This window comes from Panthera tigris, chromosome D4, assembly GCF_018350195.1.
Source record: "Panthera tigris isolate Pti1 chromosome D4, P.tigris_Pti1_mat1.1, whole genome shotgun sequence".
NCBI classification, from domain to species: domain Eukaryota; kingdom Metazoa; phylum Chordata; class Mammalia; order Carnivora; family Felidae; genus Panthera; species Panthera tigris.
Window position 1 is genome coordinate 56,772,561 of NC_056672.1, and position 27,248 is coordinate 56,799,808.

At 39.0% G+C, this 27,248-nt stretch overlaps 1 protein-coding gene across 6 annotated transcripts in view; it reads left to right on the forward strand.

Annotated features, from left to right (window-relative positions):
• Window positions 1-27,248, forward strand: part of LOC102954785 (phospholipid-transporting ATPase FetA-like) — a 106,440-nt gene that overhangs the window by 37,167 nt on the left and 42,025 nt on the right. For all 6 annotated transcript variants that reach the window (XM_042965027.1, XM_042965026.1, XM_007076509.3 and 3 more), the window contains 9 exons: window positions 4,560-4,618; window positions 8,805-8,918; window positions 9,710-9,808; window positions 11,634-11,695; window positions 17,167-17,239; window positions 17,605-17,675; window positions 18,732-18,814; window positions 19,585-19,743; window positions 22,163-22,251. In XM_042965027.1, the coding sequence (XP_042820961.1) occupies window positions 4,560-4,618; window positions 8,805-8,918; window positions 9,710-9,808; window positions 11,634-11,695; window positions 17,167-17,239; window positions 17,605-17,675; window positions 18,732-18,814; window positions 19,585-19,743; window positions 22,163-22,251 (809 nt within the window). The remainder of the gene's footprint in view (window positions 1-4,559; window positions 4,619-8,804; window positions 8,919-9,709; window positions 9,809-11,633; window positions 11,696-17,166; window positions 17,240-17,604; window positions 17,676-18,731; window positions 18,815-19,584; window positions 19,744-22,162; window positions 22,252-27,248) is intronic.

Genomic DNA, 27,248 nt, shown 5'->3' on the forward strand with positions numbered 1-27,248 from the left:
TTTATACATGTGGGGCGCCTGGTGGCTCAGTTGGTTGGGTGTCGACTTCGGCTCAGGCATGATCTCATGGTTTGTGGGTTCAAGCCCTACGTCGGGCTCTGTGCTGACAGCTCAGAGCCTGGAGCCTGCTTTGGATTCTATGTCTCCCTCTTTCTCTGCCCCTTCCCCAACTCACACTCTCTGTCTCACTCTCTGTCTCTCTCTCTCTCAGAAAAATAAACATTAAAAATTTTTTTTAATTTTATTCATGTTATGACTTCATGTTGTTTGGTAATTTCTGCTGATGACTAAAGGAGGAACAGAGGAAATTACATGAAGAACCATAAGAGTCCTTGTCTTATCATTGGCTGTCTCCTCAGCGATTTTTCAAAAGTCTGTTCTAAACAATAGGTATTGGTGAGGATATGGAGAAAAGGAATCCTTGTGCACTGTTGGTAGGAATGCAATCCATTGCAGTCACTCTGGAAAACAGTATGGAAAACTTTGCCTCAAAGTTAAAAATAGAGCTACCCTACAATCCAGCAATTCCACTACTGAGTACCCAAAGAATACAAAAATACTAATCCAAAGGGATACATGTACCCCTGTATTTATAGCATTATCTACAATATCCAAAAATATGGAAGCAGCCCAAGTGTCCATCAGTTGGTGAATGGATAAGAAAGATGCAATACACACACACACACACACAGGAATATTAATCAGCTATAAAAAAAAAAAAAGAATGAAATCTTGTCATTTGCAACAACATGGATGGAGCTAGAGATGCTAAGTGAAATAAGGCAGTCAGAGATAGGCAAGTACCATATGACTTCACTTATATGTGGAATTTAAGAAACAAAGGAGCCAAGGGAAAAAGAGAGAGACCCCAGGCAACAGACTCTTAACTACAGAGAACAAACTGATGGTTACCAGAGGGGAAGTGATTAGAGGGATGGGTTAAATAGATGATGGGATTCAGGAGTGCACTTGTGAAGAGTAGCGGGTGATGTATGGAAGTGCCGAATCAGCATATTGTATACCTGAAACTAATATAACACTGTATGTTAACTAACTGGAATTAAAATAAAAACTTAAAAAAAAAAAAAAGTCTATGATCTTAACCTCTTGAGAAATAGCAGTGTCGTTTCTCAGACCTGACTGTTTTTCACATGGGGGTAGCTCTGCCACATCTGATAGCCCACTTTCGTTCATCCCCAGAATTCTGGTGAATACAATTTTCTGTCTTTGTCTCTAAATCAAAACTCCAGTTTTGAGGGACCTGGACAAAATTATTCTGAAGTTTATCCAGAAGAGAAAATAGACAAGAATAGCCAAGAAGAGTTTAAAAAAGAAGACCTGTGGAGAACCTGGGTGGCTCAGTCAGTTAAGCGTCTGGCTTCAGCCCAGGTCATGATCTCATGGTTCATGAGTTCGAACCCCACATTAGGCTCTCTGCTGTCAGTGCAGAGCCCACTTCAGATCCTCTGTCTCCCTCTCTCTCTGCCCCTCTCCGGCTCTCTCTCTCTCAAAAATAAACAAACATTTAAAAAGTAAAAATAGAAGACTTTCTATCCTGTATTAAAAGTTATATAATTTAAAAGATGGGTAGAACAGTAGAACATGATAGAAAACCTGGAATCACATTCAATATGTTAGAATGTAGTACATTGTAAAAATGGCTTATTTATTTATTTATTTATTTATTTATTTATGGAATGCTTATTTTTAAAGGAGAGAGAGAGTGTGTGAGCAGGAGAGGAGCAGAGAGAAAGGGAGACATAGAATCCAAAGTGGGCTCCAGGCTCTGAGCTGTCAGCACAGAGCCTGTCTGGCATGGGGCTCACACACCCAGGAGATCATGACCTGAGCTGAAGTCAGTCACTTAACTGACTGAGCCACCCAGGTACTCCCCTAAAAGTGGCATTTAAAACCAGAGTAGGAGAAAATATTTGCAAATTGTATATGTAATAAGTGACTTCTATGCAGAATATGTAAAGAACTTTTATAACTCAGTTAAGAGTTATTAAAGACAACCCAGTTTAAAAATGGGCAAAGAACCTGAACAGACATTTCTCCAAAGAAAATATATAAATGTTCAGTAAGCACATGAAAACATACTCAACTTCATCATTAGTCTAGGGAAATGAAAATCAAAAGCACAATGAGGAGTGCCTGTATGGCTCAGTTGGTTGAGCGTTCGACTCTTGATTTCAGCTCAGGTCATGATCCCAGGGTGGCTGAGTGTGGAGCCTGCTTAAGATTCTCCCTATCCCTCTCTCTCTGCCCCTCCCCTGCTCATGTTCTCTCTCTCTCTCTGTCTAAAATAAAATAAAATAAACCACAGTGAGATATTACTTCATGTCCATTCAAATAGTTAAAAAAAAAATAATAAGCATTGGTGAGGATGTGGAGAAATTATAACTTTCCTATGTTGTGAGAATGTAAAATAGTGCAGCTACTGTGAAAAACCATTTTGCAGTTCCTCAAAAAGTTAAACATAGAGTTACCATATGACTCAGAAATTGTACTCCCATGTATATATCCAAAAGACATGAAAACGTCCACAAAAAAACTTGTACACAAATAAATGTTCATAACAGCTTTATTCATAATAGCCAAAAGATGGAAAAAAGGCAGATATTTATGATGGATAAATAAATGCAGCATGTCCATAGAATAGAATATTATTCAGTCATGAAAAAGAATGAGATAGTAATACATGCTGTAATGTGAAAGAACTTTGAAAATATTATGCTGAATGAAAGAAACCAGTCACAGTAGACCACATATTATTCTGTTTATATGAAATATCCAGAATAGGAAGATCCCTAGAGACAGATAGTAGATTAGTGTTTGCCAGGGACTGGGGAAACGAAGGACTTAGAAGTATGGGTTTGGGGGGCCTTTTGGGGGTGATGAAAATGTTCTGGAATTAGTGGTGATGATTGCATAGCCTCATCAATATACTAAAAACCACTGTATTGTACAATTTAAGGTGGTGAAGTTTATGTGAGTTATATCTCCAAAAAAAAAAAATTTAATAGTTGCAGTGTTAAGTTTCTAGGACCTGGGGCCAGAGACTTCTATTAAAGGATGAGGTGAGTGAATTCAAGGTCAGGTAGGAGTCTCTAGCCTAGAGGAAGAATCTTTGAGAACCAAAGAAGGAAATTTCTTTGTAATTTTGGAAGCCATGAGTCAAAGACATTAGAGGGCTGGAAGAAAATAGATACTCAGTATAATTCGGAAGCAGATGGGTTGCTAGAACGCACTCTCTGAGGAGACAAATTCTGTGGAAACAGTCTGGGAATTTCTAGGAGCACTAAGTGTAGAAAGCTTAGCAGCAGTGTCACCTCTTCAGGCCAAATTCTGGGTTGTTTGGTATGTATACCATTCAAGCTCAAGAAAATTGGGAAACACTCATACCATATTCATTTAAATAATTAAGATATTTTCTCCTCTAGAAACACTTCCATATCCCACTTTCCTTGACTTTCTTCTCTTCTGTGCACCACAACACCCTATTCTTACCTATATCACTGCTTTTACATTAGATTGATTTTTTTTTTAATGTTTGTCTTCCCCCTTTAGGAATAGGAATCCCAGTATGATCAGGAATAATGTAACCCTAGGACCTAGCATGAAGCCTGACACCTGGCAAGAACTTAGTAAATGCTTATTGAACTAATGCAGAATTGAAGAGACTATAGGAATGTTTCACTCAGGACAAAAAAGTCTATTAATAAAATCTATCTGAAGAGTTTTCATAACACAATAATGGGCTCACAATTTGAAATAGTGCATAACACTTCTGTATGTTGATATGATGATTTTGGCATGTGTTGTAGTTATCAGTCTCACTCCCACTAAACTTCAGGTCCCTTGAAAGTCAGGGACCGTGTCTTACTCATCTTTTTATCCCCTCACAGCTTCAGATACACTGGCCTGTGTGCAATAGATGCTCATTAATAATTTATTGATTTAAATTTCATTAGCAAGGTTAGGTAAAACTGCCTTGGGAAGAACTTCAGATACCTTAAAATAAGGTGCTGGAACTGACTGATAAGAGAGGGCTGAGTTTCTGTCTTTAGCAGTGATGTTGGTACAGGCCATCCTATTGTCTGTGGAGACAAAATCTAGAATTACTAGAGGCATTCATGGTGGAAAAGTCCTCAAAAGTTTGTTGTCATTTTGCCTCCAGAAAACTTTAACACTTAAGGATTTTTATTTTTATTGTATTTCTTGATTCTTCAAATAGAAAGAAAATCCCATTGAATTTTTTTAATGTGTATTTATTTTTGATGGGGCGGGGAGCAGAGAGGGACAGAGGATCTGAAGCAGGCTCTGCACTGACAACAGTGAACCTGATACAGGGCTCAAACTTATGAACTTGAGACCATGCCCTGAGCCAAAGTCAGACACTCAACTGACTGAGCCACCCAGACACCCCAGGAAAATCCCATTTGTAGACATAATCCTCAATGAGAAAGTGTGAAGATTTAGTGAAGTCTTCACTGGTGGTCAGCATCCCAGGCTGATCTTTAGAGGGCTATCCTTATCATTTCTCTCTTCTCTTTCAGAACAAGAGAGATATCTGCAAGCCAACAACAGAGAATTCAATACTAGGTTTGGATATCCTGTGAGTATCGGGCCTCCAGTTACTTCAGAAGGGGGCTGGTATTCTCTAATATTCCACTTTGTGAGTGGGGCATGAATTCATTGTAGATGTAGATCCTACAGCATAGATTCTACTTTCAAACTCCTATACAACAAGGGCTGGTACAGTGAGGTCTTAGAACAACCAAAATTAGTTCTAATGACCCAGGCTCAGGAGAGAATAGATCTCAGATTTGGGGTTTCATATGTCACTTCTAGCAAAGAGATCCTATAGTTGCTTCTTACACAAATGAAACCATAGTTCAACTTTATTTTCCACTTACCCATCTATCTATGACAATACATATAGATCTACCCAATACATTTAATAGTGGCATGGTTTTCCACTCTTATCAATATACCTTAATTTACTTAACCAGTCTCCTATTGATGAACATTAAAAATGTTTCCATTCAGGGGCGCCTGGGTGGCTCAGTCAGTTAGGTATCTGTCTTCAGCTCAGGTCATGATCTCATGGTTCATGAGTTCAAGCCCTCCATCAGGCTCTGTGCTGACAGCTTAGAGCTGGAAGCCAGCTTCAGATTGTGTCTCCCTCTCTCTGTCTCTCAAAAATAAATAAACCTTAAAATAAAATGTTTCCATTCATAGCTAGGTGCCCCCTCCAAAAAAACAAAAAATAGTCTCCAGTGTTTTGCTACGATAAATGGCAAACCATTTATCTGAATGAACACCATTATACATATATTTTGGCACATTTATATAAATATATCTTACGAGAATTTCCTAGAAGTGAGTTGGCTGGACCAAAAGAAAACACAGTAAAAATTGTGATGCACAATGTCAGACTTCTCCCTGAAAAGATTATATCCATTTATATTTCTACCTACAGTAGAGACTGCTTGTTTTTCCATATTCCTGCCCAACTAGGTATTATCAATCTTTTTCATCTTTGCCAGGCTCTTGAATGAAAAAACATTTTGTTGTCTATCTTTCCTTAATTTCGAGTGAGTTCAATAATCTTTTCATGTTAATTAAACTTTTTTATTTCTTTTTATGGAAACTACCTGTTAATGATCTTTGCCCATTTTTTATTGGACTGTTCATTTTTCACTTGTTTATTTATGAATAGCTCATAAAAGTTATGTATTTAAAATTCATACACCAGCACCTATCCTTGCCCACATCTGCCCCCTATAGGGAATCACTTTTATTACTTTCTTAGGAATTCAGTGCTTTGTGTAAATAAAGCAAATCCACTTTCTTACACTATTTTTTTTAACGTTTATTTATTTTTGAGAGAGAAAGAGCATGAGCAGGAAAGGGGCAGGGAGAGAGAGAGAGAGTCACAGAATCTGAAGCAGGCTCCAGGCTTTGAGCTGTCAGCACAGAGCCCGATGCAGGGCTCAAACTCACAAACCACGAGATCATGACCTGAGCTGAAGTTGGTCACTTAACCAACTGAGCCACCCAGGTGCCCCTTTCTTACACTATTCTGAACCCTAAGTTGTCAAGATGCTTTCATAATAGCTTGTTCCTTTTTTCTTTTTTCACCTGCGTAGTATTTCCTATGCAGATTTAGCATAGTTTAGGTTACCAGTTTCTTACAAATTGACATTTGGATTGTTTCTAGATATTTACAGTTATATAAGCAATGTTTTTAGTTTATGATTTCTGAGTTAGTTCTGGATAATAACAGTGTTCAGAGTATGGCCATGGAAGCAGATTTCCCCCCTTTCTACCTTCTAGGCATGTATAAGAGGCACTATAGAGAAGTGAAGCTAGGTTTTGGCATCAGACAGACCTGCTTTTGAGCACAGCTGTACTCCTTACTAACCTTGCATTTTTAGGCATGTTTTTTTTACCTTCTCTGATCTTGAGTTCCCTCTATGAAAAGGGCCTGATAATGTTCACCTTACATGGTGGTTATGGGAGTTAGATATACTTGTGAATAATGTTAACTCTCTTTGTCCAAGAAACTATAGCCCCTTGAAGAAAGGATATAAGTCTCATTCATCTCTGCATCCACAGTTTGTATCGCAATATTTGGCACATAATGGCATTTGATACATATATGCTGAATTAATAAGCAGATCTGACCTATTCTTATATATTTAACAACCATTTCATTTCCACGGCCCATTGCTCATTTTTCTCCTATTTTTCTACTCTCTTCCATTCCTACTCCTTTTCCTCTCCTCAGCCCTCAACTACTGATCCCCATTATGGCTTTGGCCTTATGTTATCTATTCCCCCATTTAGCCAACAGGCAGGTTTCACTGCCCAAATAGCCCAAACCAAAATCTACCACCTCTGTTATGCTTAAATTTTATCACATCTGACAAAAAACAAAACAAAACAAAACACTGAAGAAACTCATAGGTAAGCAGATGTTCTACATTCTTTAGATACCACTTCTGGCCTAGCATTTAAAAGTAGAGCAAAATACTCTAGTTACCAAGTTAGTAAAGAAATACTGATATTTCTGTCTTGAGACAGAATCAGCAAGGCTTTTGTCTTTGTTTGCTAAACAAGTGCTACAAAGTGAGTAGAAACTTAAATACATTAATCAGCTATAAAATCAAATGGAAAATCGGTAGTGAAGGGCAGCTGCTACAGCAAGGCAAAAGATCAAAAGATCTTCGGTTCCAAGTACCAGAACCATCTGGACTTAGACACTGAGAAAGTCTGAGTATTTCATGATCAAAGAAAACTTTTTCCATGTTAGAATAGCATATTCTCAGGGTTAGAAGGGCTGATAGCGATCATTTAATTAGAACTTCATTCAAGACAGACCTATGAGCTTCTCTGGGATAGATCTTTAATTTTTTTCAGCCTCCACTAGTAGAGCCCAGAATAGGGCTATAAACAGAGCAAGCCTTGAGAAATCTATAGTGTTTGACTGATTATTAACTAGAAAATTATGGAGAAAACACCAAAGAAATCTTAGTTTCTAACTAAGATCTCTAAAACTCCTAAGCTCTATGACAAACTTCTCTTCCCTAGGGAAATATATGGGTGAGTCTTGACTGAATAATGGATCTAGGCTTGCTGGTCAAGTTTTGACCTTAGGACTAAATGGTTTTAATTCTCCAAGAGAAGTCCTCTGGTGCTTTCCCAAGGCAGATTCCAGCACGATTCTTCATACTTGAGCAATATCTTTACTTCAGGACTGCATGTGGGTTTTCCTTTGTTTTGGCCTTATAGATGGAGGAGGTAGGGAGAAGCCCTATCCTTAGGAAATTGTTTGGTCTCATTCTTTTGCTTTTCTTGAGCTATTATATTCAAGTTCTAACATCTTAAGTCACATGATTGAAGACACAAAGGTAGAAAGTAAGATGGTCCTGCCAACATCCTGAGATCAGGATTGAGAAGGGAGCAAGTTCTCATTTTCACACAGCAAAATCATATAAACCACAACTATTCAGACTCTCTCAGGACAAGTAAAAAGCAAGTGTCTTCCCATAGGGACCACTGTAGGAACCTCCAGTGGGCTAAGGTTGAAAGAGTAATTTGCTTTTGGCATCTGACATCCTTCAGCATTGAAAGCAATATGTAAAAGCACACCAAACTGAGTTTGCCAGGCTTAGAAAAACTTCATTAGAGAGCTCTATACAAATGGCAGACTTGCTTTTTAGGGCTAAGGAGGACCAGAGAGTCACCCATAAGATGACACTAAAGGATCTCTGATTCTATGAAAGGAAGGCATTTGGATGGCTATGGGATTCAGGGGACAGCATAGTCCCAACTCGGCAACTAACTATGTGGTCTTGGGCAAATAACTTCACCTCAGTGCCTCAATTTCCTCATCCTCAAAAATGTGATCATGTAGTACTCTCCTCAGAGGGTTGTTATGAGGATTAAATAAACTGCTACACATAAAATGCTTAGAATAGTGCCTTGCATGTAGTAAATATTCAGTAAATGTAAGTTTTATTGTTGATTTTATTATCATTATTATTAATAGCATCAATAAAGAAAGAATTCTGTGCCTCAGAATAATTCCATATTGATCAGCCTTGCCTTCTTTGCATTCTCTAGGTCTCAAAGAAAAGTAGGGGACAAACACTTCTTCCCCCCTTCTCACTCACCCCATGGTGGAGGAACTATGGCTTTTTCCTGTTTCAAGGAGTGGTTTTGGTCTTTTTTGTTAAGATTAGGAGGTGGAGTCTTTTGTTTCTCTAATTGCACTTGTTTTCTTTTACTTGCAGAACAATACCATCAAGACCTCAAGATATAATGTCTTTAACTTCTTGCCCCTAAACCTATTTGAACAATTCCAGAGACTTGCAAATGCATATTTCCTCGTTTTGCTGTTCCTCCAGGTATTGACTTTGGGGGCCTTTTCCACAGAGCATTTTATCAGTATCTCTGGGGCCTGGTTGTGTAATCAGTTCTTCCCCTCCCTAAACTGAGAAATGTCTCTTTGGATAACCAGCAAATGAATGGGCTGGAATGTCAGGCTGGTCCTATAGAGTAGGACAAGTTCACTGAATCCCAAGGAAGGGGAGCTCCCTCATCATGGCTGCATGGCCACACTTCAGCTTGACCCAGCAGGCCACAGACTCTTTACCCCAACCATAGTTACAACCCCATTCCTCATTTGTTGTCCCAGCCTCCCTGACAGAAAGCTAACAGAGGAATTCTGAGAAAAGAGAATGATTTAGAACATAAGAGTATAAGCACAGGGCAAGGAAGCAGGGCAGGGTCGGCCCAAATTAGGAGAGAGGGACAGATTTTCTCATTTCCCCTTGTGCTGAGGGATGGGATATGGTTTTCCGATGTCCACTTTTATCTCCCAACCCCTACAGCTCCTTGGCAGAACCTTCATTATCAGAGGAGAAATAGCCCTTTGCCATCAAGACAAAAGTAGTGAAGTTCAGTACAGATGGGTGGCAACTTACCATATCCTCTTCTTTCATCCTTTCTTGGGAGTTGTTTATTTATATTTACTCCTATATTATATTACTTATATTTCCACAACAGTGGAAAACAACTATGATAGTTGAAATCATTATGAACCTGTGGAGGTGAAAGTGGTGGGGGTGGTGCTGAGGTGAAATACATTGTCCTTTAAGCTTTCTAACCTAAGTTTCTCCCTCCTTCCCTCTCACAGTTGATTCCCCAGATCTCCTCCTTGGCATGGTACACAACTGTGATCCCCCTGATGGTGGTGTTGTCCATAACAGCAGTGAAGGATGCCATCGATGACATGGTGAAGTGGCTTCCTGGGCCTCTAGTGTTTCACTGACCTAGTCTGGCTGGAGGGTCAAAAGGGACTTCCCAGAACTACCTAGTGCTAGGAAGAAGCACTGAATTAAAAGAGATGTTTCCTTGCTTCCTTAACCATCCCAGAAGAAAATGTAATTCCCTTAGCCTCAAGATTGATAGTCTATGCATGGCCAGAAAGGGGCAGTGCAAGGCCTTTCTCTGTCTTCCAGTGCCACCATTTAGCCCCTTTTCCAGGCTTCCTTCCATTTCCTTTTTAATAATCCCCCTCTTCCTTCACTTTGCTTTCTCTGAGTTTTCTCTCATCTTTCTTCCTCCATTCCTCCTTCTCCAAGTTTTATATTCCTCTTCCCTTCCTCCCTGTCCACTCCTCCCTTATTGCCCTGTTCTTATTTTTCTTCTCCCCTTTCCACATTCCCCTCTTCCTCTCTAGCTCTCCCTATTTCCCTTTCCAGTTTTCACTTCTGTCAGGGATGCTCAGCTAGGAACTCTCTGGTTTTAGAGCACTTCACAACATAAACAGAGGCCAACTCCTTTCCTGGCCTTGGAGGGAAAAACTGGCTTCCAACAAGTGCTGCTTGGCATCCTCTTTGCTCCTTACAACATCAAATGGTCAGCATACCGCCCCAGTACCAGGTCTGCTAGTGGGATTTAGAAAGTCAGACCTGTTGACCTGCCTCCATCTTCCCTCAGAGAGTCCTTCTGATTTTGCCAGAATGGATTTTTAAATTTTTTTTAACATTTATTCATTTTTTGAGAGACAGAGAGAGAGCACAAGCAGGGGAGGGGCAGAGAGAGGGGGAGACACAGAATCCCAAGCAGGCTCCAGGCTCTGAGCTGTCAGCACAGGGCCCGATGTGGGGCTTGAACTCAGGAAACGCGAGATCATGACCTGAGCCAAAGTCGGACGCTGAACTGACTGAGCCACCCAGGTGCCCCACCAGAATAGATTTTTAGACCAAACTTTGCAAGCAGGATGTTTCTTTAGACTTTTAACTCTGCAACTCTTTTAAACCCAGAATTAGCCATGTAGTGGTTGAAATTTTAGTCACAATTCAGATGTGCAAAAAATATAACTTTATTTCTCTATAACTGAACTCAGTATAACTCACAACTACCACCCCGCCATCCCGAACCTTTTTAATTGAGAGCTGAAAGCTAGATTTGCCAATTCAGGATAACCCAGTTACTTCTGGGTTAGAACCCAGTTTCTTTAAGATAAGCATTCTGACAAATTCAAGATTCTCTCTGCCCTTTTTATAGTCCTGCCGTTTTCCCAGGGAGTAACCTCAATTGGAAGTAGAATATTCATGTGAGCATCAGTACATGCTCTGTATTGGTCCCTCTTCTATTTGGTCTTTGAATAGAAGATCTTTGTTGCTCTTTCCTTATTGTATCTACTGTAGAAGCTTCTATATGTTGACTATGGTGGGGGAAAGTTTGAGAATTCTTAACTTTCCCTGCTCCTACCAAGGTGTGTGAGACTCTAGTCCTGTCCATCATTTTTCATTCTCTCCTCTGTGACTTTTGACTAAATTGTTTGTTCTCATTCCCCCAGGCTTTGGCTTTTGATATTTAAAACCAAGATTTTATCTCTTTCTTCTCCCTTGGTTCTTTTTCTGACTTTTTCCCATCTTCTCTGAGACAATCAGCCTCTTACCCTGGTTTTAATGGTAGAAAGGCTTTGGGAGGTAAAGAAAAATTATAAATAAGAAGTACATTGGGTAATATTTCAAAATATTAAACTATTAACTTTCTACATGCAATTTACTCTTTTCCCATTTCCTGAACATTTTCTTGTGTAATTTTAGAAAAGGCACCAAAATGACAATCACGTCAACAACCGTTCTGTAATGGTGCTGATGAATGGCAGGTAAGTTGTAGAGAAATCAGTTTAGGTAGGACAAGCTCTGGCTTAAGGTTGTCCTTGCTAAAGCTAGATGTGCTGAGTGCTTTGGAAAGGTAATTCAGGACAGTGAAAAGAACCTAGGGCTGAACATAAGAATTTGTTTCTAGAGCTAGTATACCCTGAATTTGCCATGTGACCTCAGACCTCTCTCGGCCTCGTATTTCCTATGTATAAAGTGAAGATAATATTCTCTACCTTAGAGGATTGTGGCAAAAATGAAAATGAAATAATATATATTAAGGCCATTAACAATTTATGACATATAAATGATTATTATTAGTGCAGTGGTCAGCATGGAGATAGAAATCTGTCTTTAGAACATCAGTAGATTCTGACATGGCTTATTGGCCATTCTACTAAATAGTCTTTGATCAGGTCATCTTGTGTTAACAATCTAAAGAAAGTATTGGTTTTGACCCCATCACTATGGTGTTTGGTCATAGCTATCTAAAGTGTTGTCAATAGGTAAATGTTTATATTTGATGATATCCTACAAAATTTGAGCAATTTACCTTTGGCAGGAAAGCAGTGAGGCAGACATAATTCCTATATGAAGCAAAATATGAAGACTGTCATAAGAGACACAAGAAGTTATAGGAATTAATAAAAAATGAATGATCATAGCTAGTTAAAGAAATCAAGGAAGACTTTCTGGAGGAGGTAACGTCTATGCTAGGTCTTAAGGGATGGGGAAGAATTCAACCAATAAAGGTTGTATAAAAGAAAAAATGACGAGTGTGCGCAGTAGCATGACTGCAAATTAGTACAAACTTGAAGGAATTCAAAATTGAAGTCCGGTCTTTTTCACAGTGGCCCTACAGAATACCCAGGAACTATGGTTTTAATCATATAATTCTATTATGTGAAGTTCTTGGGCATTTAATTCTGTTATTTATTGAGGCTGCTAATTCTTACTCATGGTGGATTATTCCCTCAAGTGTTTTGGTCTGTTGAAGCCTCTCATAAGATGCCACCAAAAAATACAATTATGATTAAAAAGAAAATTTAAGGGGCACCTGGGTGGCTCAGTCTGTTAAGCATCTGACTCTTGATACTGGCTCAGGTCGTGATCTCTCGGTCCTGAGATTGAGTCCTGCTTCAGGCTGAGCATGTTGCATGCTCTCTTTTTCTCTCTCAAAATAAATAAGTAAACATTAAAATAACAATAAAAAGAAAAAAGAAAATTTTAAAGAAAGGAAGAAAGTAAATAGAAATAAAAAGAAAAGACAAAACTGAGTGTATTAGAAATTTGCTAGGCTAGGGAGTTACTGACCAAATGGATTTCATCAAATGAACTCCCCAAGTAGTTTGAGCACTTGGGTTTCGAAAGACTATTGGAAAAGAATTTTCCATAGAGTGGTTTTAGGATGGGAGGTCACAAGCAGGGCCTTGTTAGACTTTTTCACTCAGTGAAGCTGGTTATTGAAACAGTCTGTGTTTCAGAAAGTGGCTTGTCTTTTCTAGAACACATGGTTTTCAGTAGAGCTGCTATTGAAAAAGTTGGTTTTGCAAGTTGTGATTTCTGTCATTTTCATTTCTCAATAACTTTGGCTACAAGCACATTGTTGGTAGAATTTTCTTTATGAGAATTCTAAATGTCCTGGGTTGAGGTTGTACCATTTCTGAGGGGTTTTGTGTTTGCTTCTGCCAAGTAACTCAAGGATATCACCTGCTGAAACCTAATTTTGAGGAATTGTAAATTTGGATCCCACACCTCACAATGTTACAGATTCTTAGGGGACAATCCTCTATTCTCTGACCCCCAACCCTCTAGAGTAAGATAGACAAACTTTCTTGCCAGTGGGTTGATTTTTTTTAGACCCCCTTTTACCTAATGTTGTTGTCCTTTCAGAGCTTTATGAGGGGTCCTTAGTTCCAACTCACTGCCTCTCAAGATCCTAAGGCTTCATGCCCTATCCCTCTAGTGAGCTAAATTAAAACTAATTGCTAATCATTAAGATTGACAATCCCTTCGCTCAGAGCAAGAACTTCAGAACATGCTGACCTTTTAATTTTTTTCCTGGCTCTACTTTGTGGTAAACATAGCCTTGCTTTGGGAAAGAATGTTCACTTTATTATATCTACCATTTATGAGTGTTTGTAGTAGGAAAAGTACCAGTATGTTACAGAGCTTCAGGAGGTACCATTCACATAAAACAGAATATAATGTGAATGATCTCTTCTGGAATCAAAACACTGCCTTCTCTAGCTCTCTGATCTATTTTTTGGTTTGTTTGTTTGTTTGTTTGTTTGTTTGTTTGTTTGTTTGTTTTGAGAGAGAGAGAGAGCATGAGCAGGGGAGGGGGTGGGGAGAGAAAGAGAGAATATCCCAAGCAGGCTCCGTGCTGTTGCCACAGAGCCTGATGCAAGGGGCTCAATCTTAGGAACTGTGAGATCATGACCTAACCCAAAATCAAGAGTCAGATGCTTAACCAACTGAGCCACCTAGGTGCCCCTCTGATCATATTTTCTAAACCAGAAGTTAGAATGCAATGCCTGGATATTAAAAATGTGCTTATGGCGCAACAGTACTGAATATTTTAAATCAGAAAGGAATATCTTCCCCTCTTCTAAATCTGGGACACATGATTGTTATAATGTTCAGGAACAAATTGGTAATAGTTTGACAGCTCCTTGTATCATAAAATAGAAGCTTTTAATTCTTCAGGAGAAGCCAGAATGTTGTAGTCCTTCTTGCCATGTTTTACTGGTGAAAATGACGGCTGACAGAGTGCAAAGTAAAACAAAGTAAAGCAAAATACAACAGATATTCAGGTGTCTTTCTCCAACTCTTGTAGCTATTCCCCTTCAGTACTATATAGCAGGTTTGAAAATTAGTAACAAAATAAGTAAACATATTATATTTTATCTGCATAAAGATGACACTTGAAACCAAGGGAAGTAGGTGCCTAGGTGGCTCATTCAGTTAAGCATCTGACTTTGGCTCAGGTCATGATCTTGCAGCTCATGAGCTCAAGCCCCATGTTGGACTTGTGCTGACAGCTCAGAGCCTGGAGCTTGCTTTGAATTCTGGGTCTTCCTCTCTCTCTGCCCCTCCCCCACTCATGCTGTCTGTCTGTCTCAAAAATAAATAGAAACATTTTTTTTTAACGTTTTATTTATTTTTGAGACAGAGAGAGACAGAGCATGAACGGGGGAGGGGCAGAGAGAGGGAGACACAGAATCGGAAGCAGGCTCCAGGCTCTGAGCTGTCAGCCCAGAGCCCGACGCGGGGCTCGAACTCACGGACCGCGAGATCGTGACCTGAGCTGAAGTCGGCCGCTTAACCGACTGAGCCACCCAGGCGCCCCAAGAAACATTTTTTAAAACAATTTTAGGGGCATCTGGGTGGTTCAGTTGGACACTTAACCAACTTCAGCTCAAGTCATGATCTCATGGTTTGAGAGTTTGGACTCCACGTCAGGCTCTGTCCTGACAGCTCAGAGCCCAGAGCCTCCTTCAGATTCTGTGTCTCCTTCTCTCTCTCTGCCCCTCCCCAACTCGTGCTCTGTCTCTGTCTCTTAGAAATGAATAAAAAATGTAAAAAATGTATTTTTTTAATTAAAAAAAAAATAAACTAGAGAAGGAGATACAAGGATATATAAATAATGGTTTTACAACAAGGACTTACATTTATAACATACAGAGAAAATTTAATTTGGAATAAGATTTAAAGAAATACAACCCAGAGGGAGTGCCTGGGTGGCTCAGTCTGTTAAGCATCTGACCCTGATTTCAGCTCATCATCTCAAAGTTCGTGAGATGGAGCCCCGAGACAGGCTCTGTGCTGATAGCACAGAACCTGCTCAGGATTCTCTCTCTCTGCCCCAGCCCTGCTAGTGCTCACACTTGCGTGTTCTCTCTCTCTTTCAAAATAAATATTTTTTAAAAAAGAAATATAACTCAGGAAGTGGAAGAAGATTATCTAACTGAATTTATATTAAAAGACTTTTTTTTTTTTTAAATAAAAGAAATTTGGCCCTTTTCAAAGAAGTTATCTTCCCAGTAAAGGTGTCCTGGGAAAACCCGTGCTCTGGCAAAGTGGTGATGTGTGTCATGCCTGCAGATAACAAGGCTTCATTCAAAGGTGAAACATACAATGGCATTCAGGTGTGCCTTCTCTTTGCCAGCTCTTTGGGTGCTTGGCATAACAGAATTGTTACAAAGAGGTAGCTCATATTTCCAAAATTCTTATGGTACTGTGTATATCTTGCTTCGTTCTTTATCAGAAAGGAAGGATTTATGGGCTGTATGCAATTGGGGAAATTGAGGTACAAAACACAGAAGGGGAAAGAGCCAGTAGTATTATAGAATCTGCTCCTACTGCCAGCTGCCTTTTGTGGAAGTGAGGATTTGAGGGGTCAAAAGTAATCCAATTTTAACATAAGAAAATAATATTGGTACAACCATATATGATAGGATATACATTTTATCTATCAAAAAGAATGAGCCATATCTTCTATAAGTACTCTGCAAGATATGTTATTACATGAAACATGCAAAGTGCAGCAAATCCTGTATTTAGTGTATAACTTAAAAAAAAATTTTTTTTAATGTTTGTTTATTTTTGAGAGAGAGAGACAGAGCACGAGTTGGGGAGGGGCAGAGAGAACCGGAGACACAGAATCCAAAGCAGGCTCCAGACTCTGAGCTGTCAGCCTGATCTGAGGCTCGAACTCCCAAACTGTGAGATCATGACCTGGGCAGAAGTGGTACCCTTAAACCAACTGAGCCACCCAGGCACCCCTCTAGTATATAACTTTTATTTATTTATTTTTTTAAATTTTTTTATGTTTATTATTACTGAGAGAGAGACACAGAGTGTGAGCAGGGGAGGGGTAGAGAGAGGGGGAGAACAGAATCTGAAGTAGGCTCCAGGCTCCAGGCTCTGAGCTGTCAGCACAGAGCCCAACGCAGGGCTCGAACTCACAAACTGAGAGATCATGACCTGAGCCGAAGTTAGTCGCCTAACCAGTTGAGCCACCTAGATGCCCCTCTAGTGTATAACTTTTAAATGTATATGTTGTATCATTTGGATTGATATTTTCTAGAAACAAATACAAAAATTTGCATTTGCTACCTTGAGAAGCAAAACTAAAATCTGGGGAGAGAGAATTTTTCTTTTTACATGCTTATTTATTATTTGAACTATTTTTTTTTTTACCATATGCATGTATTACTTTTAGTTAAAGAATAATTAGGGGTGTATATGACTACATATGCATTTTAAAGAGTTTTAGAAAATCCTTATAACCTGAAGTCAAGAGAAATGGGCCCCCTTCTTGATTATAGCAAGGATGCATCACAAACCACTTTGGTTCTTCTATAAGCCTTGACTTCATCTCCGCTTTTTTCTTTTTATTTCTTTTCTTGACTGTCAAAGCAGGGCTATGGGAAATTCTCAGAACAGGCATTCAAGGCACATTTTCTTACAGGATAAAGGAGGACAAATGGATGAATATTCAAGTGGGAGATATAATAAAACTAAGAAATAATCAGCCTGTCACGGTGAGTACCTCTGTGCATGGTGGTTTCTTCTTTTTGACTTGAGTGGGTACAGAGGAACCCTCTCAGCACTTCTGCTGCTACTGCTTTTGATGACCTCTGCTTCACTGTGCATCTGGAGATGAACAGCTCCTGTACGAAGTTTGTTTTTGTCTGCCTCCCACCATAGCTACAGATAAAGAATGACTAGCTTTAGGAGAGGGTGAGTGTGGTAGCAGCAGTGGATCCTAGACAAAGAGTGTAAACCAAATATCTGTAAAATTCTTAGGATGAATATCTGTTTCTGGGGTAATTGCTTTTTTTGCCACTGTAATATTAAAAGTCTGCCTTCCTGCTTTCCTTATCTTCTCTGACTTTTCTGACCATAGGCTGATATACTATTACTCTCTAGCAGTGAGCCTTACAGTCTGACGTATATAGAAACAGCAGAACTTGATGGGTAAGTGTTCTTTCCTGATGGTCATTTTAAGACCATTGAGCCAGCTTAGAGAATTTCTCACTGAGGGAGAGAATGATGCAGGGAATGAATTTTATTCTCAGATGGAAGTGCCAAAGATACTAGATATATCCAGATAAGAGAAAATAGGAGGCCAGATCCTTGGGATTTCAAGTCTAAAACTGAGCTCTTAGCAGCAACAATCTTGCATCCCCTGGGTGCAGAATAAACTCTGTATTCTCCATCTCTAAACTGGAGACACTCTCACTGTATTCAGTAATGCTGAGTAGCAGGAAAGAGGTAAACAGGACTGTAAAATTTCTGAATAGAGTTCCAAGGTTTCCAGTGGAGGTTTGGGGGGTGGGGAGGATGAGTATGGAGGTAATTATTTACTGATAAAATACCACGTTCTGTAAAGGATTTAAATTACAAATTCATTACCGTGCAAAAGCTAAGGTCTTAGGAGGATAGAGGCCATCTTCAGGAGCTTGTCCTGTGGAGTTTTGTATCAGTGGCATTCTTACAACTATTCCTCTTGGTGCCCAAGCTTTCTGAAATGTGGCTTCCATTTTTGTTTCTGTCTCTATGCATTCCTGTATCAGCAAATGGTTAATTGGGATTCCTTCATGGGTCCTATAAATATTTATGAGGTGAGGAGTATGTTTACTTGGAAGTATGTGCAAGCTTCTTAAAAGACCTGCTTCTTATTCTTGAAGGGAGCAGGTGCCACCTTCAGGTTGTTTTGTGATGTCTCTTCAGCTTCATGTAGAGCACCTGACCAGCAAGATTTCCTGGATTGGTTAAAATATTACTGGTGTATTGCAGGGAATGAGAGCAGAGAGATAGGGGAGTGAGTGGGCTAACGCTCAGCTTCCTTGTGAAGCCATCTACCTCAGTACTGTCCTAGAGAGAGAACAGTGGGGGTCACTCTTAGAGCTCAGACCTATAGCCCAAGCTCTATTGGCAATATCTATTTCCTGCAATCCAAAGAAGAAGAAGACTTAGGCTGCTGGTGTATGTATGGCTTGTGCTCTGGTGACTATGTGTCCTTTGCTATAGTGAAACCAACCTGAAAGTGAAGCAGGCCATCCCAGTCACCAGTGATTTGGAAGATAACCTGGAGCTGCTTTCTGCCTTTGATGGTGAGTTAGGAAGTACAATCACCCACCCACATTTTTATCCATAGAGGACTGGTTAAATAAAGTATGGCACATCCATACATTGAATTCTACATAACTTAGTAAGAACAATATGCAAGTTGGTATTTAGTCACATGGAAAAAATATCCACAACATGTTAACAAGTGAAAGAAAACGATTATAGTAGGCTGCATAGTATATATAACATAAGCTTATTTTTGGAAACATATATGTTTATGAGTACATGTATAGAAAAAGTTGGAAGGATGTACTTCAAAAGATTAACAGCACTTATCTCTAGGCAATTTTACCTTCTCCTGTCTGCTTTTAGTATTGTATACGTGTTTAGTATTGTATATGTATACGTCCTTTGTAAAAAGGACATATTCTATTTTAGTAATCAAGAAAAAGCCAAATTACTTCACTTTGAGAAAAATGCTAGATTTGCTTTAAGTAGTTTTTTAATTTCTTCAGATTCAGAGCTCATATTACCTGGTAGTACTGATGGTGATAAGTTATCATGTGGGTTTTTCTCTCTCTGAATGACCCATGTCACATACAGAATTACTCTTCTTTGATGCCCAGAAACCTTTGTCCGCCTTTCTAAAGGGAGCTGCTAATCAATGGGCAGCAGTTAAGAGAGGATAGGAAAAAGATGTATGTATTTTGAAAGAGGGATGTTCTTTCCTCTTGTTTGTTAAGCCTCTTTCTGTCCTGTTAGGAAAGGCCTGAGATTACAGAGCCAGGACTCTTTCTCCTTCATTTTTCTTCAGGAAAAGTGACGTGTGAGTCTCCCAATAACAAGTTGGACAAATTCACAGGAATACTGACTTATAAAGGAAAAGACTTCACCCTGGACCATGACAAGCTGCTACTCCGAGGCTGCATCATCAGGAATACAGATTGGTGCTATGGCTTGGTGATTTATACTGGTATGTCTCCTTAGAGTCACAGCAGACTTCCATTCATGACCAATTTGTGCTTATTCAGTTTCTAAGTTGTAGATATGGGACTCAGAGATATATCAGAACACTATGGCTTTGAGACAGATAGAAAGGGAGGGAGGTAGATGGATGGATGAAAGATTTAAGAAAAAAAACTTTTTTCTTAGGAAAAAAAATTTTTTTTTTCCCCAAGCAATGAGCTGCCAATGTTATTAGCTCTGCCTTTGTTAAAGGAAGTCTTTATGTTGCAAGACCACAGGACATTTATAAGTCTTTCTGATCTTATCTGGACACAAGAGAAGGTATACACATAGAAAGAGTATACATGGAATTAACATGTAAAAGGGGAACATGTGAAAGGAGAGAGTATATATATGGATTACTCCCAGGAGAGAATACACACAGTGTTCATTATGGAGAAGAATATGAAATAAAATGTGAGGGATTCATGGCAGAGAAAAAGCAGTGTGGATCATTAGAATTGACCCCTCTTGTTTTTATAAAATGTTTTAATGTTTTTATTTATTTTTGAGAGAGAGAGACAGAGTGAGTGGGGGAGGGACAGAGAGAGAGAGAGAGACACAGAATCTGAAGGAGGCTCCAGGCTCTGAGCTGTCAAAACAGAGCCCAATGCGGGGCTCAGACTAACGAGCTATAAGATCACGACTTGGGCCGAAGTCAGACGTTCAACCGACTGAGCCACCAAAGCACCCCAAGAATTGGCCACTCTTGAGATGTCATTTAGAACTATAATCCCTTATGCTTAGTGAGGGATTTTCTTGGGTTATTCTTGGTGGTTCAGGAAAATGGAGGAAGAAGCTTCTCTGCTACCTACCCTGTGTACTTGGTAACAATGGAAATTGATGACAACAACCATAGTAAGCAGATAGGGAACACTGAAGATAGCATCAAGGAAGATTTACCACAGTGAATACTATTCAACTCAGAGCTCTCCTTCTAGAGAATTCACTCCTAGACATGAAGATCCTATATGCCTCACTTCTGTGGAAAATAATTGGAACCAAGCCATAGAAAGAAGCCTAAGAGTCCAGGGAGGCCTTAGTAGAACTTTTTTTCATTGGTTCTTGAGCTATAATGGTGGCTTCTAGGCTGACTAGACTCAAACCCCAAAGATTTGAAGTACACTTATTTTCTTCACTGTACTTCAGCAGCTACCCCTATACATTGCCATTTATAAAAAGCTCATTTTTCAGCAAAAGGTTTTTTTCCCTAAAGTAATAGCAGTGAGGTTGCCAACCAGCACAAATTTAGTTAAGGTTTCCCTCTGACTCTTGGTTTACATGGTAGCAAAAAATCTTTTGGGGCTTTGGGAAACTCAGAGCAGAAGAGAACTGATAACCACTTAAGAGCATCTTGAGGTATTCAGTGCAAAATTTAGTTGCTCTTCCCGCTACATGATACCCAGGTTCAACCGTGATCTCCACATCCTCCTTGAAACTTGTGGTAAGGTCATTCTTTCTAAGGACCCTTGGAAGATTCTGCCCCTTGTAGCTGCCTGGCTCTGAGCCAAACTTCTCATCCCTTCAAGCCCTTCAAGAAATGCTTGAGAGGAAAGAATGGCATAGCTTATGCCCTGCATTCTCAGTGTTTGCCTACATTATCAGGGAAGTTCTAGTTCCCCCATGTGTAAACATTAATGAAATTCCTTCATTAGAATACATGTAAAAATAACAATCAGATGGTAAAGGCCAGAGAAATTGCTACTTACACTTTCTTCTAAACTGCTTATGTTTTGGTCGGTAATATTCACTAAAGCTCTTTACTTCTATTTACCATCTGCCCTGTCATGAAGAAATACAATCTCTGTCTCTCAGCCCCAGAAAAGCCCCAGCTTCCATCTCAGAAGTCACTGCCATTGCATTTTCCATTCTTCCTTTCCCAAGTAGAAACTTGAAATAGAGCCTGGCCCAACAGTAGTTTTCCTCAAAAGAAGGTAGAGATCTCTTTATCAGAAAATCTCTTTTCCAAGCTAAATAAACCAGATGATGATGAGAATGAAGCTTGTGGCTCCTAGTGTTGAATTACTATATTGTACACCTGAAACTAATATAACACTGTATGTTAACTGGAATTAAAAACTTAAAAAGGAATAAGCTTATGGCTCCTATTCTGACTTAACTCATCTATAAAAAACTAGACTCTCTGAGGTACCAAAAAAAGAGGAATCAGGATTGGTGCACTTTGCAGAAATAGTTGTGATTATCCTTAGAAACAAAATGTTTATTTTTTGAGTTATTGGCACCAAGTATGAGCCTTTCTCCAGGGCTTTATCCCCTGGCTTTGGCAAGAGGTTTGATTAGGTGGTCATAAAGGTATATTTCAATCCAATTTCAATCCTCTGAGTGTATTCAGTGATTCTAAGAGCTGGTCTTCCTGTTTCACTTAGGACCAGACACCAAATTAATGCAGAACTGTGGAAAGTCTACCTTTAAACGGACGCACATGGACCATCTCTTGAATGTCCTTGTGGTCTGGGTAAGTTGAAGACATTTTTCAACTTCTTTACAAGTAGACATGTTTTTCTTCCTTCCATAGCAGCAGCTGGCATTTCCAACTTAGAATTTAGTTGTTTGAAAGACTCAAACAGTTTTAGTATGCCATTTACTAATGTCAGAAGCAAAAAAGAATAGAGCCAATTGACAAAGGAGTCTGTTCTCTATACCTGTTAGAGAGGATGATCACACTTCGTTTAAGATTTGATGCTTTGATTAATGGTACTGGAACAGATCAAGAACCCTGCTTTAGAAATTGACACAATTTTTATTTTCCCATAACCTATTTTACTCATGGATACTATAATAAAACTTTACTTGAACTAATAGAACACCTTACTTAAACTGATGATTTTCAAACTGTTTCCTTAGAGGAGTCTGCTGCAGGGGGAATTGAGATCAAGTGAGTTTTGTTCTGGCTCCCTCATTCTGATATTCTCACTTCAAAAAGAACAGCTTCACATTTGTCTGTTCTGTAAGATACCAGTTGAAAAATAAAGATCCTGTTGCTGAGAAATGAAATTGGAAAAGCACTCGACAGATAATAATAGCTTTGATAACAGAAGTTTAAACTGAAGACTAATTTCCCTGCTATCCTATACAGGTTGTCCTTATTCTTGTTAGATATAGACATTTATTTCTTTACTTATACAATTTTCTTTGCATGACTGAGCAATTTCAGTGCTGCCTGTACTTAATTCTATGACTTTTTATTTTTACTCTATTGCTTAGACTCTCAAAATTCAAAAATGCCTTTTGTTTCTGTGTATTTCTCACCAATATCTGAATTATAAACTGCCTCTTCTCCATTATTTATTATGGGAAATACTGCAGTTCTTTTCCTAAATCCTTTGGATTTAGTAAATGGGGTTTTAGAAAATTAGGAAAGTTCATTCAGCTTTGAGACCAGAAGCTAGTATCCACTATCTTTCTTTCTACTACTATCTGCATAGCTTTTAGCAGTAGAAATAAAGTGACATTTCCTGGTTTCTTAATGAGGAAGACAGTCACATTTGAAAATTCAGGAAGGTGACATGGGCAAATATGCCGCTGACTGTATTAGGAACATCTATCATTAGGCACTAAGTTAGGTCATTTAGCCTGGGCTTGTTTTCAAAACAAGATGTCTCCCATATGCCTAGGAAGTTTCACCTACTTGTTTACCTCTCTGAAGGTCAGTCATAATACTTGACATCTGTTAGAGTGATTTTAACTTTTTAGAATATTTATTATTCACTTAACTGTAGCCTCACTACATCCATGACAATAAGCAAGTCCATTTGACAAATATGCAAATTGAGACAGTAAAGATAAATATCATAAATAAAATCCTACAGAAAAATAACAGCAAAGACAGGTTTATGACTCATTAAGTCATCAACTTGTAGTTATTGAAAATCTATCATGTGCCCAGTATGTGCCAGATGTTGTGAGAATCACAAGGATGTATAAGATCTGGGTGCAGCCCTCAAGTGTATAAAGGGGGCAGTGCATCAATATGTGTCAGATGTTTTACATATGTAATTTTATTTAATCATCTCATCTATCCATCTAGGCATAACTTTTCAAAATCAATGCTCTTTCTGCTATACTTGCTGCCTCCCTGGGAAGGCAAAATGAAAACACATGAGAAGTCCTGCTTAACAAGGCAGACTGACCACATACCAAAAAATTATAAAATTAAAAATAAAATCTCCAAATTATGGGAAGAGCCCAAATGTCCATTGACTGATGAATAAAGAAAATGTGGTAGATAGAGATAGAGATAGAGATAGAGATAGAGATAGATAGATAGATAGATAGATAGATAGATAGATAGATGGAATGGAATATTACTTAGCGATCAAAAAGAATGAAGTCTTGCTATTTGCAACAATATGGATGAAACTAGAGCATATTATGCTAAGTGAAATAAGCCAGTCAGAGAAAGACAATTATCATATAGTTTCATTCATATGTGGAATTTAAGAAATGCAATAGATGAACATAGGGGAAAGGAAGGAAAAATAAGATAAAACAGGGAGGTAAACCATAAAAGACTCTTAAATACAGAGAACAAACTGAGGGCTGCTGAAGGAGAGGTGGGTAGGAGATGGGCTAAATGGGTGATGGGCATTGAGGAGGGCACTTGTTGGAATGAGCACTGGGTGCTCATATGGAAGTGATAAATCACTGGGTTCTACTTCTGAAACCAAGACTACACTTTATGTTAACTAACTTGAAATTAAATTTAAAAAAATAATAAATTACAAAAAAAGAAAATCCCACAAGCTTCTAGTGAGGAATAAAAGATCATATACCAGGATCAAAAACCAGAATAGCATTGGCCTCCTCAGCAGCAACAGCAGAAGGTAAATATTAATGCCTTCAAATGTGTGCCAGAAAATTGTTTGCAGCCTATAATTCTAAATCTAGTAAAACTGTTAATAAAATTCAAGTATAAAGAAATATCCATATGTATAAAGATTCAAAAAATGTATTCATCCTGTATAATCTCTTAGGAAGCTCCTATTGTGTATACTCAAGCAAACCAAGAAAGTAAACTAAGAAAGAAGATAAGGAAGCCAGGAAACATGGAAGCGGGTGAAAAGAAGTCCTAGGATGATAGTTGAATAGCAGGCCTAGAGAACCCCCGTGCAGATTAGAGAAGGACCATAGAGGTATCTGCAGTGGGGGGTCTCCAGAGAGAAAATGTAGTTCTCTGCTTAGGTTCTCACAAGATAGAGGCAACAGAGGGTCAGTGTAAATGCTGGGGCAGCTGAGCTGGTAGAGTAGCTGCTATAAATGCCTATATTTGAATGGTCATTCATGGCAATCTTTCCTTCAGAAAGTGTGAAATGTTGTCTGAGGTACTGTATTCACTTTTGGGCATCAAGTTTAAGAGCATTGAGAAGCTTCTTGAAATGACTATAAAGAAGTACAAACAGGGAATAAATGTGTAACAGCCCTGGCAGAGGATGAACCATCAGTAGACCCAAGATGTTGATGAGTTTTTAGAAGGCAGAAAGTGGATAGATTATATACTTTTTAATGTTTATTTATTTATTTTGAGAGAGTGAGCAGGGGAGGGGCAGAGAGAGAGGGAAACACAGAATCCCAAGCAGACTATGTGCTGACAGCACAGAGCCCCATGTGGAGCTGAAACTCAAGGAATGTGAGATCATGGCCTGAGCCAAAACCAACAGTCAGACGTTTAACCAACTGAGCCACCCAGGTGCCCCTAGATTATATTGATAGACAAACCAGGGTAGTGAAAGCTTCAGTGCAAATGCATTCTTCCTGGTAGAGCTCAATCATAGCTCCAAGCTAACATTAGCAGGTATGAAAAGTAGGGGTGGTATATGGAATAATGGTCAAGATAATTAATTTAAAAACTGTCCATAAAACAACATGGGCAATAATTGGCCCCTATACCATCCTGCCACCTGTATAGCATACATATAGTAATAACAAGTGTATTTGCCTTCCAGTCTCAGAAGGGAACTGCTTTCTAAAGAAATGTAAAAATTATCTCAGAAGGCTAGGGCTTCTTTTTTTTTTTTTTAATTTTTTTAACGTTTTATTTATTTTTGAGACAGGGAGAGACAGAGCATGAACAGGGGAGGGTCAGAGAGAGGGAGACACAGAATCTGAAACAGGCTCCAGGCTCTGAGCTGTCAGCACAGAGCCCAACGCGGGGCTCGAACTCACAGACTACGAGATCATGACCTGAGCCGAAGTCGACCGCTTAACCAACTGGGCCACCCAGGCGCCCCAAGGCTAGGGCTTCTGATGTGGGTCTCATCACTTCAGAGTAAAACCCACTTTATTTCAATTTTAAGGGATTCAAATGTGTTTTCATGTTCCTTGTGTACCTGAGGGTGAGGCCCATCAAATAACACATACTACCTACCTACACAGAACTTGTGCTTCCATGTTCCCATTCAGGAGAGTGGCCTATTGGGGAAACAAAATTAACCAAAGGAAACAAAACCAACCTATAATGATTAAACTACTCTTCTCCTCATATTTTTAAGTGTACTAGAGGGAAAACAGGAACACACAAGAGGAGGAAGAGGGTGAACAAATAAAATAACTGACCCTGGAATAGACATTATAATTCAGGGAAGATAAAAGAACTTTTGAAAAATTCTTACTACTATTCTTAGAAGAAGAAATTGCAGGGGTGCCTGGGTGGCCCTGGGTTAAGCAGCCGACTCCAGCTCAGGTCATGATCTCACGGTTTGTGAGTTTGAGCCCCGCGTCAGGCTCTGTGCTGACAGCTCAGAGCCTGGAGCTGGCTTTGGATCCTGTGTCTCCCTCTCTTTCTCTCTGCCCCTCCCCTGTGCGTGCTCTCGCTCTCTCTCTCTCTCTCTCTCTCTCTCTCTCTTTCAAAAATAAATAAACAATAAAAAAAATTATAAACAGTTTACAGATAAAATTATATAATGTGGGCAATTTGCTTAAAAGGGGAAGAGGAGTTTTAGGTGTAATAAGACTGGCCCTGAATTGATAGTTGTTGAAGCTGGGTGATGGGCACATGGGGGTTCATTATACTACTTATATAACTTAATAAGTGTTTGAAATTTTTCATAATAAAAAGCTTTTTAAAATCTTATTTTCTGAGAATGGTCTCAATTATACCTGCTCCTTCTGCCTTTTACATCCTTGTCTTCAAAGACTTGCCCATCAGTGACCTCACTTCAATAATGGAGTGATTGAAAGCTCCGGTTCTGGAACTGGTTCAAAACCTGTCTCTCTGGGCACCTGGCTGGCTCAGTTGGAGGAGCATGTAATTCTTGACCTTGGAGTCATGAGTTCAAGCCTCATGTTGGGTGTAGAGATTACTAAAAAAAGATAAATAAACTTGAACACAAAAAAACAAAAAACATGTCTCTCCTAGTTAGTAGCTAAGTGACTTTAGGCAAAATACTTTTCTACTCTTAATGTCAAATTCCTCATCTATTATTAAAACATTTATAAATATAAAATATTTAAATA